The sequence below is a fragment of the Camelus dromedarius genome, chromosome 9, assembly GCF_036321535.1.
Source record: "Camelus dromedarius isolate mCamDro1 chromosome 9, mCamDro1.pat, whole genome shotgun sequence".
Lineage (NCBI taxonomy): Eukaryota > Metazoa > Chordata > Mammalia > Artiodactyla > Camelidae > Camelus > Camelus dromedarius.
The window spans coordinates 13,776,646-13,790,991 of NC_087444.1; the positions used below are offsets into that span (position 1 = coordinate 13,776,646).

The 14,346-nt window shown below is 40.9% G+C and overlaps 1 protein-coding gene across 1 annotated transcript in view; it reads right to left on the reverse strand.

The window, feature by feature from the left end:
• LOC105085672 (mitochondrial adenyl nucleotide antiporter SLC25A24) overlaps nt 1–13,645 on the reverse strand; it is a 48,864-nt gene extending 35,219 nt beyond the window's left edge. The window contains exons 1-2 of the mRNA XM_010975936.3: nt 13,428–13,645; nt 5,247–5,373 (exon numbers count right to left, since the gene is read on the reverse strand). Of these exons, the coding sequence (XP_010974238.3) occupies nt 5,247–5,373; nt 13,428–13,610 (310 nt within the window). The 5' untranslated portion in view covers nt 13,611–13,645. The remainder of the gene's footprint in view (nt 1–5,246; nt 5,374–13,427) is intronic.
• Between the last annotated feature and the right edge of the window lie 701 nt (nt 13,646–14,346).

Sequence of the window (14,346 nt, forward strand, 5' to 3'; positions counted from 1 at the left end):
AGCCAGGACATGGAAACAACGTCCAAAATGTCCATCGAAAGAGGACTGAATAAAGAAGCTGTGGTTTATTCATACAATGGAATATGACTCAGCCATAAAAAAGAATAAAATAATTCCATTTGCAGCAACATGGACAGGCTTGGAGATAGTTATTCTAAGTGAAGTAAGCCAGAAAGAGAAAGAAAAATATCCTATGATATTAATCATATGTGTAATCTAAAAAAAGAAAAAAGAAGACACTAATGAACTCATCTACAAAGCAGAAACAGACTTGCAGACATAGTAATATGGTTACCAGGGGGAAAGGGGGTGGGAAGGGATAAATTTGGGAGTTTGAGATTTGCAAATATTAACTATTATATATCTAAAGATTAAAAAATAAATTTCTTTTTATAGCACAGAGAACTATATTTGAAATCTTATAATAATCTTTAGTGAAAAAATATGAAAACAAATATATGTATGTATATGTATGACTGGGATATTATGCTATACACCAGACTGACACATTGTAACTGACTATATTTCAATTAAAAAAAAGAAAAAAACTTTATATTTAAAAAAATCAACTTTAGTGTCACCTAGTTGAAAAATATGTAATGTCAAAAACCTAGTATAAATTCAGTCACACTTTTTAAATTATATTTTATGAACATAGCTACATATGCATACATTTATAAATAGCACACATGTGTATGAGACATATTATTTACTTAGCCTATAGGCAAAGCCCAGTACTCATATATAGAGTCTCAGAACCTTTGCAGTGACTCCAAGGCCTCTTTCCAAGCTCCACTGGGTGGAGTTTACTGGTGTATTCTTCAGCCTAGAAATCAAAATTTTCTTCAACCAAAGGAGCTGAATCATCTGCCTTATCCCATTATATCTCATTATAATCTTCAAACACTATACTCATCAATTAAATAATTAAAAATGTTTTTGAAAGTCTACTATTCAAATCACTATGCTAAATGGGATAGAAGCCAAGATTAATAAAACAACCCCACAAGAAGTTTACTAGCTTATATGCATGCACTAATTATTTTAAAATATATCACTCTGTGCTAAATGTATATTACAGAAGAGTTATAAATAAAGTGCAATGGAAGGATAAACAAACAAGTGAAAAACAAGAGTCACAAATGAAGTACTACAAAAGGATAAACAAGAGACCACCAAAGAAACAAAGGCATTTCAACAAAAGGTACAGTATGAGCAAGGTAAGCTTATTTAACAAAGATAGAGTGAGAACTTACATATAGTATTAGAAAGCAGGATAGTAGGTACTTTGGAAGGTGGTGGTGATTTGAAGGGGATAAAAAAGGGATGCTTCTGAGATGCTAGTAATATTCTTCTTAATCTGGATTCTGTTTTCATGTTGTCTTTTTGCCTTGGGAAAACTCATGAAGATTTTACTTATAATTTATGCACTTTGTTATATATATTATACGTCAATGAAATCTTTCCCCCAAAATAGTAAGTTAAGGCCAAATTTGAAACGCCGTATTAACTAGCTCTGACCTTGTCTGACAGTTCTCCAATTCTGCCACTGTTCGAGCTATTTTCTGCTCAGAAAATCCTTTCTTCAGGATAGAAAGCCCAAAATATAAAACTACGCATTTTACTAAACCTATGACAAATAAGGCAAGAATATACAATGGAGAAAAGACAGTCTCTTCAATAAGTGGTGCTGGGAAAACTGGACAGAGACATTTAAAAGAATGAAATTAGAACATTCACTAATACCATATACAAAAAAACTCAGAATGAATTAAAGATCTAAATGTAAGACCAGCTACTATAAAACTCCTAGAGGAAAACATAGGCAGAACAGCCTTTGACATAAATTGCAGCAATATTTTTTGGATCCGTCTTCTACAGTAATGGGAACAAAAGCAAAAATAAACAAATGGTACCTATATAAACTTCAAAGCTTTTACACTGCAAAGGAAACCATGAACAAAACAAAAAGAAAACCCACGGACTGGGAGAAAATATTTCCAAATGATGTGACCGACAAGGGATTAATTTCCAAAATATACAAACAGCTCATACAGCTCAATATCAAAAACAAACAAACAAACAACCCAATCAAAAAATGGGCAGAAGACCTAAATAAACATTTCTCCAAAGAAAACATACATATGGCCAACAGGCGCAGGAGAAGACACTCAACATTGCTAATCATTAGAGAAATGCAAATCAAAACCACAATGAGGTATCACCTCACATCAGAATGGCCATCATTAAAAAAAAAAAAGTCCACAAATAATAGATGCTGGAGAGGGTGTGGAGAAAAAGTAACCCTCCTACACTGCTGGTGGGAATGTATACTGGTGCAGCCACTATGGAGAACAGTATGGAGATTCCCTAAGAAACTAAAAATAGACTTACCATATGGTCCAGCAATCTCACTTCTAGGTATATAACTGGAAAAGACAAAAAACTCTTAATTCGAAAAGCTACATGCACCCCATTGTTCACAACAGCACTATTTACCATAGCTAAGATATGTACTGGGCCTTGAAAGTTTCCAGCTAGTGAGTTTGATAGTACATCAGCGCACATGCATTCTCTTGTCTCCATTGATCGGCCCAAGGCCTGGAAAGCCTCCTGGGGCACAGAAAGGGGTGGAAAAAACTGAATCCTAGTATCAATGTTTAACACACATTAAGTGTGCGATGAACTGAGAGAATCCCAAGAGGAACAATGATGTCAGGAAGGACAGGAAGGGAAAAGATGTGATGTAGTGAGTCAGATCCAATAATAGGATTTGGGGGAAATGTTGGCTCCAGGGTCAGTGGTGCACACAAGATACCAGAAATTACCCCATCCCAGCCAGTCTGGAAGCACCTCTACACTTTAGGGGAAAGTGGCAGTATATTCATATGAACTGAAAAAGCGGTACTATGAGGCCCAAAATATTCTGATATCGGACATCTTCTGATGAGGCATAGTAAGAGGGAGGAGTGTATTAGTTTCCTAGGGCTGCTGTAACAAAGTACCACAACCTGGGTAGCTAGAACCACAGGAATTATTGTCTCACAGTTACGGAGGCCAGAAGTCTGAAACGAAGGCATTGACAGGGCCATGGTCCTTCTGGAGATGCTCGGGGAGGATCTGCTCTATACTTCTCTCCTAGCTTCCAGTAGTCTCAGCTATTCCTTGCCTTGTAGACGTATCACTCCAAGCCTGACTCCATCATCAAATGGCCACTTCACATCAGCTCCCTCTGTGCACATCTGTCCCTGTGTCCAGATTCCCCCTTTACATGACACCTGTCCTGTTATTTATTGGGCATACCCTAATGACCTCATTTTAACTTGATTACTTCTGTAAAGACCAATTTCCAATTAAGGTCACAGTCTGAGGTACTGGGGACAGGACTTCAACATATCTTTTGGGGGGAAACACAATTCAATCCATAACAGAGGAGATATTCCCTTTCCCACCCACAAAGAGCATCGTGGCCAAAGAAAACTGGCTGAGCTCTACACAAATGTGGTCACTGAGGCAGCAGCCAGGAGGTCCCTGACAGCAGGCAGCTCAAGCAGAGCAGCACCTCTGCAGGGCGGCTGGAGCCTGAGCTCGGCAGTCCACATGGGCGGCAGCCCTGGTGTCCACGGTACAGTGTCATACCTGCTATCATAGCTCAGGTGCTCAAGACATAGGAAGCCAGTGGGAATTTGGACAGCAGCTCTAATAGAATGGTACCACTGCAGGACTTTGGGGGCTGAGCTATGATGTTCCAGTTTGACTAGTCAAGATAGAAATTAAAAGATCTGTATTCCTAATCACTGTATTACTTTGGATTGCCCTATTGCCTCAGAAAGAGTATTCTCTATTATTACCAAGAGCTAAAAAAAAAAAAAAAAAAGGCACTGATTTTCAGGGACAATAGCAGTAGTTTTTACTAATGGCATTCTCATTTCACTGATTATCTGACACAGTGGATTTTCAGCTTACAAATATGATCATGGTGGTAACCAGCAATAAAAGAGTGAAATTCCAGAACAGCACAAGAATAGAACTATCAGTCTTAGATCAACAGCAAATGATGACCTGATTTACAGACATGAATAAGCAGTACTTCTTAAGCTTCTGGGTACTATTTTAGTAGGAGGGCCCAGAAAGCCCTCAACTTCCTTCTGGAAAGTGAATGGAAGCCTGTAGCACTGCAATTTGGGTATTAAGGTAAATGCAGCCACTTTTGAGCTCACAGGTCACTAAAGCCTGTGACATTCAGGTTATACTTTGTCTTACCCAAGAACTTATCAGTAGAATCCTTAAAATATCTTTTCTGGTTCACTTAGAATTTTTCAATTAACAAAAATCAGATTTCACAAAACTTAAAAATTAACATATATGTTTCTTAAATAGGGTATAATTAGTTTCTAATTCCCCATGGTGAATTAGCCACATGAGGATGCAGAAATGGTATTATATTTTTACATTTAGTCTCTCTGATTTAAGGGTCTATAACAACATAGTAGAGTATTCCTTTTCTATGCAAATCAGCGTGAATACTGATCACATGTATAAGAGTAAAATACTGGAAACATCCTAAATGTCTAACAATATGGGAGTCATTAAATAAACCTCCTCACCAACTGAGTATTTCAGTCATTGAAAATTATCTTTGTGAAGACTATTAAAAGAAGCGGAATGCTTACATTCACATTAAAAGAAAAAAGTAGAACACCAAACTATACATACAGCATGACTACTATTTCATTTAAAAAGAGAGAAACCAAGAAAGACATAGAGACAAAAAGTCTAGAAGAAAATATTAAAAATATATTAAAATGCTGAGTCTGATCTCTAGACAGCAGGGTTACAAGTAACTTTGACTTTCCTTTAGGAGCTTTTCTGTGTTATATAACTTTCCTACAACTGAAATATTTTCAAAATCAACAAGAAAACAAGAAATGTAACTTTTTAAACTACCATGATACTTTCAGCTCATTTATTGCAAAACAGTGAAGAGGTCTACTCACCAAGTCAAGAAGTTTTAAATTCAGAGGACAAAAATTATTTTTAAAAGGTTAACAATACAGAAATGTTAATACTAATAAATACAGTTTATATATTATTCTTAGAAATTAAAAAATTACTGCTAGACAAGTGATAGACACAATAGAACCTCTGATATTAGGAGTGGAGTAAGTTAAAGGCCAATAAAAATATACTTATTACTGATAGTGGTTATTCATGTTAAGCTAATTGTGGATAAAACACACACACACCATCATTATTTCTGTCCAGACTATTAAATGCCAGCCTCATTTTTTTCTCATGTTCTTTAAGGTACTGCATAAATTCTTCAAAGTCCAATTTCAAATCATCATTGGTATCTCCAGCTTTAAAAATATCCTACAAGAAAAAAGAAACTCATTACAGAGATGTATTGCAGGTAAAGCTACTATACCATGCTAACATTGGCACGTTTCACTCATACCTATTATGACTTCTATCAGCATCCACTGTCCTAGTTTTTCAGTCACCACTACAGAGCTAAATACATCAGGTGATTTTTAATTTGCACAATACTAAAGTCAATAGCCACCATCTCATTCCAAATAATTATAAATCTTACATGTAAGTATTTACCTGAGGCAAACAATGAATGCCAAATATCTTGAGAGAATAAAGATACTAAGATACATATAGTCTTTGCCATCAGAGAGTTTACCCTCTATTAACTAAATGGGATAAAATATGTGGAATTTTAGAATGATCCACAGATTAATGATTTGAGATCAAGCCTTAGGAAGCAAGAGTGTATGTTCAGATCTCACCGGGGTATTCTGTTTTTCTAAATAAAAAATTAATAATCATAATTTCAAAATGTACATCATATATATTTCCAGAAGACTCCTACCTCAAAGGCACAAACCATTTCTTGTTCATTTTTGTACCATCAATGTCTGGCATAAAGTATGACATTCAAAGGCCCTTAATCAACCTCCATGGAGTTAATAAATACTGTGAACTGGGCAATGGACTAGGTTCTAGAGATTAAAAGACAAGAAGACACAGTCCCTGCCCTGAAGGAAGTGACAGACAAGCAGAGACCATTCACATAACAAAAGAGAATTTGTTAGGTGACATAATAGGAATGTATTCAAGGTACAGTAAAGTTTGGGGGGATTCAGGAGAGCCTTCACAGTGGAAGAGGGCTTGAGCTGAGGCCCGCAGAGAAAAATTGGCATCAGCTGGGCAGACAAATGGGAAAGGGCACTCCAAGAATGTGTGACAGTATTTGATTAGAAAAAACACAACATTAATGATATGGATAATAATAATAGCTAATATTTATTGAGCACTTACTTCTCAGCACTTTATATGTACAAACTCATTTAGTCATAACAATCCTAAATAGCTGCAATTTGCTAAGGACAAAAATGCAAGGGAGAAAAAGGAGGAGATAAGGTAGGCAGGGGAGAGATCATGAGAGGACTTACATGCCACAAAAAGGATTTCAAATTAATTCTGTAGGTAGTGTTTCCCAATGAGTGGAATACATACGGTGCTTACATGGAAATAGTATTAAGTAACACTAAATCACAATGAGAAAATTATTCCTGTTTAATTATCTATAAATCATTCTGATTACATCATGGAGAACATCTCAGTTTGGGGAACATGCCTCCATAGTTACCAACTTTAAAAAAAAAAATCATAGTAGAGTGGCCCCTCTCCCTGCCCATCTAAGGTTTCACCTTCTGCAGTTTCAGTACCCATAGTCAACCATGGAAAATAAATGGAAAATTCCAGAAATAAACAATACATAAGTTTTAAATTGTGTGCCGTTCTGAGTAGTATGACGAAATCTCACTCCACCAGGCTCCATCCCACCCAGGACATGAATCATCCCTTTGTCCAGGTATCCTGGCTGCCAGTCACTTACTGGTTGTCTAGGTTATGAGGTTGCCTGTCAAGGTATCACAGTGCTTATGTTCAGGTAACACTTATTTTACTTAGTAATGGCCCCAAAGCACAAGAGCAGCGACGTTGGCAATTTGGATTTGGCAAAGAAGCCATAAAGTGCTTCCTTTAAGTGAAAAAGTGAAAGTTCTTGACTTAGTAAGGAAAAATAAATTGTACACTGAGGTTGCTAAGGTCTACGGGATGAACGAATTTTCTACCAGTGAAATTGTGAAGAAGGAAAAAGAAATTCATGCTAGTTTTGCTATAGCACCTCAAACTGCAAAAGTTACACCCACAGTACATAGCAAGTGCTTGGTTAAGATGGAAAAGGCATTAAACTGTACAATAAGATATTTTGAGAGAGAAACCATATTCAAATAACTTTTTCTTACAGTATATTGTTATAATTATTCTATTTTATTGTTAGTTATTGTTAATATCTTACTGTGCCTAACTTATAAAGTAAACTTTATCACAGGTATGTTTTTGTAGGAAAAAAATAAAGTATATGTAGGGTTCAGTTCTATCTGCAGTTTCAGGCATCCACTGAGGGTCTTGGAATGTATACCCCAAAGATAACGGTGGACTACTGTACATTGTTTGTTTCCATTTGTATGAAACTTCCAAAAAAAGGAAAATTTACACAGACAAAAAGCAAATCAATTGTTGCCTAGGGGTAGAGATGGGAGTTGAAGCTGCAAAGAATGGGCACAAGGGATCTTTGTTTTTGAACTGACAGAAATATTCCAAAAGCATATGGTGGTAATGTTACACAACTGTATAATTTTTTACTAAAAATCACTGACTGTACACTTAACAATAGGTGAATTTCATAGTATGTAAATTATACCTAAATAAATATATTCAAAAAAATTAATGCATAGATCTTAAATGTTCTCACCACACACACACACACACACACACACACACACACAAAGGTAATTACATGAGGTAATGATGTGTTAACTAACCTTACTGTAGTAATCATTTTACAACGTATACATGTACAAACCATCACGTTGTACACCTTTAACTTGCACAATGTTATATGTCAATTATACCTCAATAAAGCTGGAAAAATTAATGCAGTAAAAGCATTTAATTATGCACAGTATTCTTTCTTTATTCATCATTTTCCCTTTATCCCATGTTTTCCTCTTTCTTAGATTTATTTTTCATTTTATTAGAACTCCATTCTCAAGAAGTCTCTCCAACCTTTGAGGGTAACAAACTTGATATATCCCAAATTGGGTTTACTTTAAATGATAGTTTGGCTAGATTTCAGCTTTTAGTTTCCAAATAATTTTCCCCACACTCGGGGATCTCATCCAATATCCAAGCTCTGCATGTATAACGCCAACGATGTTCATCTCTAACCCTGACGTCTCCTCTGAGGTTTAGACTCAAATACAAAACTATTACTTGATATAGCCACTTGGATTTTTTAAAGGAATATCAAATGTCCAAACCAAGAAAGATTTATTAATCACTTGCCCCACCTCACTCCTCTGCAATTCTGCCTAATTTTAGCAAATGGCACCACTATCCGTCCAGTTGTTCAAACCAAAAATCCTGGAGTCATTCTTGAATTTTTCCTTTACCTCACACTCCATATCCAATTAACCAACCAATCCTGTCAGCATTACTTGCAGAATACATCACTATGGTAAATTCTCTGGTACACTGCCCACATCCCCCCAAGGAATGAGAGTAGCTGAGAGTATTGGTGACTGAAAACTCTCAGTTGAGCCCCTCCCTTCATATTGTCCAGGGCTGAAAAGACTCACCGTGCCTAAAGTCACTCCCTGGAGCAGCCCACATTCACTAAATGGGGGAGGGGGTGAAGGAAGCAGGGACAGGCAATAAAGGCCTGGCCCTCTTGCCTCAAGACAAGACAACTCTGAAAGGCTATCCCAGATTCAGAGTTCCTCTTGAATTGTCTAAAGCTTCTGCTGCAACTCCATCACAGTTCAATTTCTCCCTCTGTCCAATCCTGCTTCCTCTAGCTCTCACAGGTATTATCCCTAATAGCACTCCCCAATAAACTTCCTGAGTATGAATCTGAGTATTAGAGGCAGTTCTCATGGAATACAACCTTTAACAGCTGGTACCAGAAATGTTCCTAGGAAGCAGACCCCACATGATACACCATCACTGGGGCTAGATGGTGACCTGGGATGGAAAGACAATGTGCTAGCTGATGCAGTATCTCAGCTTTTGAGGAATTCAGGAGAAATACTAATCATAAGAACTATGGAATTGGATGGATGTTGCTGGAAGCATCAATGCACTGAACAAAAGGCTGAGAATGACACAGCACCAAAAATATGGTAGGTAGGTAGGTAGGTAGGTAGGTAGGTAGGTAGGTAGATAGATAGATAGATAGATAGATAGATAGATAGATAGATAGATATGTGATGGAATATTATTCAGCCCTTAAAAGGATTTTGGCACATGCTACAACGTGGATGGACTCAGAAGACATTATGCTAAGTGAAATAAGCCAACCACAAAATGACAAATACTGTATGAGTCCACTCATATGAAGTACATACAGTAGAAAAGTCATAGAGTCAAAAAATAGAATGATAATTGCCAGAGGCTGGAGGGAGGGAGCAATGGGGAGTTATTGCTTAATGGATATAGATATTCCATTTTAAAGATGAAAAGAGTTACTGAGATAGATGGTGGTGATGGTTGCACATTATGAATGTATTTAATACCACTGAACTGTACCTTTAAAAATGGTTAAGATGGTACATTTTATGTTACATGAATTTTATCACAATTTTCCCACCCTCTGTCATAAAGCGACCTGATCCATCTCCATATTCACAGAGCATCATGCTGGTCCACTATATTGATGGCATCATGTTAACTGGACTAGATGAACAAGAAGTAGCAATATGTTAGAAGCCTTGGTAAGATACATGCCCTCCAGAGGATGGGAAATAATAGTCGATGAAGATTCAGGGGTCTACCACATCAATTAAGTATTTCCAGAACCAGTGGTCTAGGGCATGTCAGGATATGCCCCATCATCACTACCACCAAAATAAAGGGCAAATGCTTGCATCTCACACCTCTCTAAGAAGGAAATACAGCATCTGAGGCCTCTTTGAGTTCTGGGGGTATATTTCAAAACTGAGAAAGCTGCTCTGATCCATTTCTGAGAAACAAGAAAGGCTGACAGATTTTAATGGGGTTCATAGTGAGAAAGAGTTCTTCAACAGGTCCTAGTCATAGAGCAAGCAGCCCTGCCTCTTGGGCTACCTGACCCAGCAGACTCTATGGTATTCAAAGTGTCAGAGGCAGGAAAAGATATTGCGTGGAGTTTATAACAAGCTCTAAATGGAGACCCTACAGCAGAAAACTGTAATAGTTCCTGGCATGCTATGGGGCCCTGGGAGAACAGAGTGCTTATAGCCAGGATGGATTATCATGAGTTGAGTTCTATCAGAACCACCAGGTGAGAAGTCTTGGTAAGCCAAGTAGCAATCCATATGATGGAACAGTACATTGAGATCAAGCACAAGTAGAATCAAAGAGCATAAGCAAGTTACACAAAGACTGGTCCAGATCTCCATGCCCCACCCCTGTTATACCATCACCTCTCCTTAAACTCATTCCTATAACTACAGGAAGGTTCATTATGATGGGCCGACAGAGGAGGAAAAAAGATGAGCTTGGTTGGATGGGTTTCTGATTATGTGAGTGAAAATTGAAAACAGCCTGATATACACTATAGCACCACTCAAGAATAGTCCAGAAAGACAGCAATGGGGAAATCTGCCCAGTGAGAAGAATTTCAAGTAGGGTCTAATCATTCACTTCACAAAAAGAAGTAGCCAGAGATAACAATATATAGAAACTCACGAACAGTGGTGAGTACCTTGGTTGGGTATCAGTGGCCTAGAAGGGAAAAAATTGGAAAATCAGAGACAAAGAGGTCTGGGGAATTTGCATGAGGATAGATCTACGGGAGTGAAGATAAAGTAAAAATATTCTCACATTGTATGCTTGTGGGAGCCCATGATTGGGTTAACAAATTGTAACAGAACCCAGCCACTTATCTCCTTAAAGAAGAGCAAACGTGCTTAGTAACCTACTTGCTTGCATGGTTGAGGTTTTAGCAACAACCCAGGCCCTCGGCTATAAATGCTGGGCACGCCTGCTGTTAGATAGTCTTCTATCCCCAAAACAGCCTTGGGCTGGAATGGTAAACAAGTTATAAAAAGCTGCAGACTCAGAGGTGAGAAGGCTGGTTAGCCAATGACGGGTAAGATCCCCTGAGAGGGGCAACTTAAGACAGGCACAGCCACCTGAGTCCAAGAAAAATGTTGTTAAGCAGCTGATTCTCATACGTTCCGCCCTGATAAGCTGAAAGGCTCAACACGAATATGATTTACCAATAAGGTTCTCCTGACCTTGAGCCAAACACCAACAATAAACAAAGCCTTGTACTCATTGTGATCCCACCCTGTACTCCCTAAATACCTGCATTCCTCCTTTGACTGTACACAATAAATACGGGAGCATTTGAGAGGCTCCTGGAGTTGGCTCCCGACTCCCTCTCTCTCTCTTGACTTTTTTCCACAAAGTCTCAAGTAATTCATTCCGTCTCGGTGGGACTTCTGGCTGGCCAGAACCCACAACTGGTGACAAACCCACATACGGTTACTACCATAGAAGAGGTTAAAAAAAAAAAAAAACTAAGTAGACAGAATGACCCAACCAGTTGAGGTCAGCCAGACTGTCTCATCAACTGACATAATGAACACCAGTGCTGACACAGTGGGCTCTTGAATGGAGCAGCCATGGTGGTGGAGATATAGGCTATCCACGGTGAGTATGGGTCCTACTCACCAAGTGCCTAATACAGCTAATGCTGCTGCCAAGTGTCTGAACTACTAGAATGAGAAAATAATACTGAGCCACTGACACCACACCATCCTTTCAAGGAACCTTCCAGCCACTGAGCAACACATTGATTACTCTGAAGCTATTCCACCCTGAAAGGTGCAGTGTTTCATCTCGACTGGAATTGACACATATTCTAGGCATGTGTTTGCCTAACACGCCTGCACAGCCTCAACCAGCAGGACAATCAAAAGTTAAAGAGTGTTTGATCTTTCAGTATGTGCTTATGTATCACACTGCACTGGACCAAAGGTCCTATTATACTGCAAAGGGGCCATATAATGACACTAGGACCCACAAGTCGTAGTACATAAAGCACTACACAGAAGCTGCTGGCCTGACATAGCCACAGAACAAAATAAGTGGTTCTCTTCCAAGTGACAGTTTAAAGATGATACCCTTTGTGAGTGGAATACCATTCTCAAAAGCATAGTATATATCCTAAATGAATATTCATTCTAGGGTTCTATATCCCTACCATTCCTCCCTGATTCCTACCTCTCCCTCAAGTTTATTCTCTGATATTCCTTCTCAGGTAAGAAGGAGCCTAAGATGCTTGACAGGCTGAGATGCAGTGTCCTGGAAGTCTGGCCTAAGAAGGAAGTAGAAACAAAGACTATCCTAAGAGATGGGGCCCAGGAACAAAATAAAAATAAAACTATGTAGATGGTTTGATTAAGCTATCAATCTGAAGGAACTAGGCAGAGTGGGAGGACACAGGACTGCGATAATAAGATAAAAATTAAATCAGAGCAATACATTTTGGAGCACAGAACTCTCAAGGAATTTCCTGGGCCATGGGAAGGATTTGGACCTCCAACACACACACACACACACACACACACACACACACAAATGGTAGCTGAAACTAGTGCGGTAGTATCTGAACACTGTTTTGCATTGATAGAAGGGAAACAATAATTGTTTTCTCTTGATATCCTGAAACTTCCTTCTAAACAGGTTTTAAATAATCAAGTCAAGACCGTACAGAGAAGGAAGACATCTCTAATTTACGCAAGGTACTAAAACAATCAGCTGAAGTGTAAACCCATGGACTATGGTCTAACTCCCCCTATGCTTTGGTGGGGATGTCAGAAAGAGAGGGCAGCTCTGGGGACCCGCCTGTGATTGCCGTTTGGAGAAGATCCTGAAGCGTGAACCCTGGGCCGTGAACGTCCCGAAAAAAGGGAAGGTCTTGGGCTCCTGCATTCAAAAAGGCTAACGCGGCCCCTGTAATTCTGTGCAGGTTCAGTAAATGTTGAGCGAGTCACCATAAACCCACTCAGCATCTCCCGAAAAGCCCAGGAGAAGGCTTTGGTCATAGTGGAAAGTGGCTGTTTTAAGTGGAAAGTTGCTATTTTAAGAAGTTACTGTTTTAGTGGAAAGCGGTTGTTTTAAGAAGGTGGAGAAGGTGTTTCACCGGGCTGCGGTACTTACCCTGCGTTAAGGGGCTTAGGGAAGGAAGCCCACCCTCGCTCCAGGGCCCTGGGGAACAGCTCTGGAAAGCGCGAGTCTCGCTTCAGCCTCTGCCCAGTGTCTCTCCAGACGCGCGGGGCCACATTCTTGCGGCCACTCACCTTCTCCGGGTGCAGGCCAAACGAGGAGCTCCAGTTTTTCAGGCCCTCCCGGAGCTCGACGATGTCCAGCACCCCGTTCCCGTCGTGGTCCAGGTCTTGGAAGAGCATCTCGTACTGGAAGTAGTCCTCGTCGCTGTGGCAGGTCGCCGTGGGCAGCACGAAGCCCCGCAGCCAGCGCAGCATGGCGGGGCCCGGCACCACCGGCCGCCTCTCCTCCCAGCCCCAGCGAGGGCGTCCCGCCCGCGGCCGCGCCACCTGCCGCCGCTCGACGCCGCCGCCGCCGCCGCGCCTGCGCAGGGCGGCGGGGCCGCGCGGGCGGCGTGGCTGCTGGCAACGGCCCCGCCGAGCCGCTGAGGTTCCGAGCAGCCTGGGCCGCGGCGGCGCGCGACGGCCGGCCTGCCCGGAAGTCGGAGTGAGGCGCCAGACGCGGCGGCAGCCAGCGCCGCCCCGGCCTGCGGTCGAACGGGGGCCGCGGGGATCTGGGCGAGAGGAGCGCGGCCCCCCGAGGCGGCGTCGAAGGAGCGCTCGGGCGTCGAATCTCCCGCCGCAAGCTAAGCGCCTGCAGCCGCCGCCGAGTTTCTCCGACCTGCACCTCCGGCCGGACCGTCCCGCGCCCCAGGGTAGGGCCCCGCCGCGCAGTCGGGCCCCGCGGACCCCGGCGGGGTGGTTTGAAGAGGGCGGTCCTCCTGAGGGGCCTCCGCCCTCGGTCTCGGTCTCCCTCTTCCCCTCCCTGGGAACCTGGCATTGTTTCCAAGAACCCGCCTCCTCCTCGGCTCCCACTTTCTACTTGATCCACTGCAGTCTCATCTCAGCCACCCCCACCTACCTTACTGGGCTTTCTCCTCACAAAATCCGTAGGACGTTTTTAAATCTTTGCCCTGTTTAATCCCAGTAGTTTCTGGCCACGCCCTCCATCCTG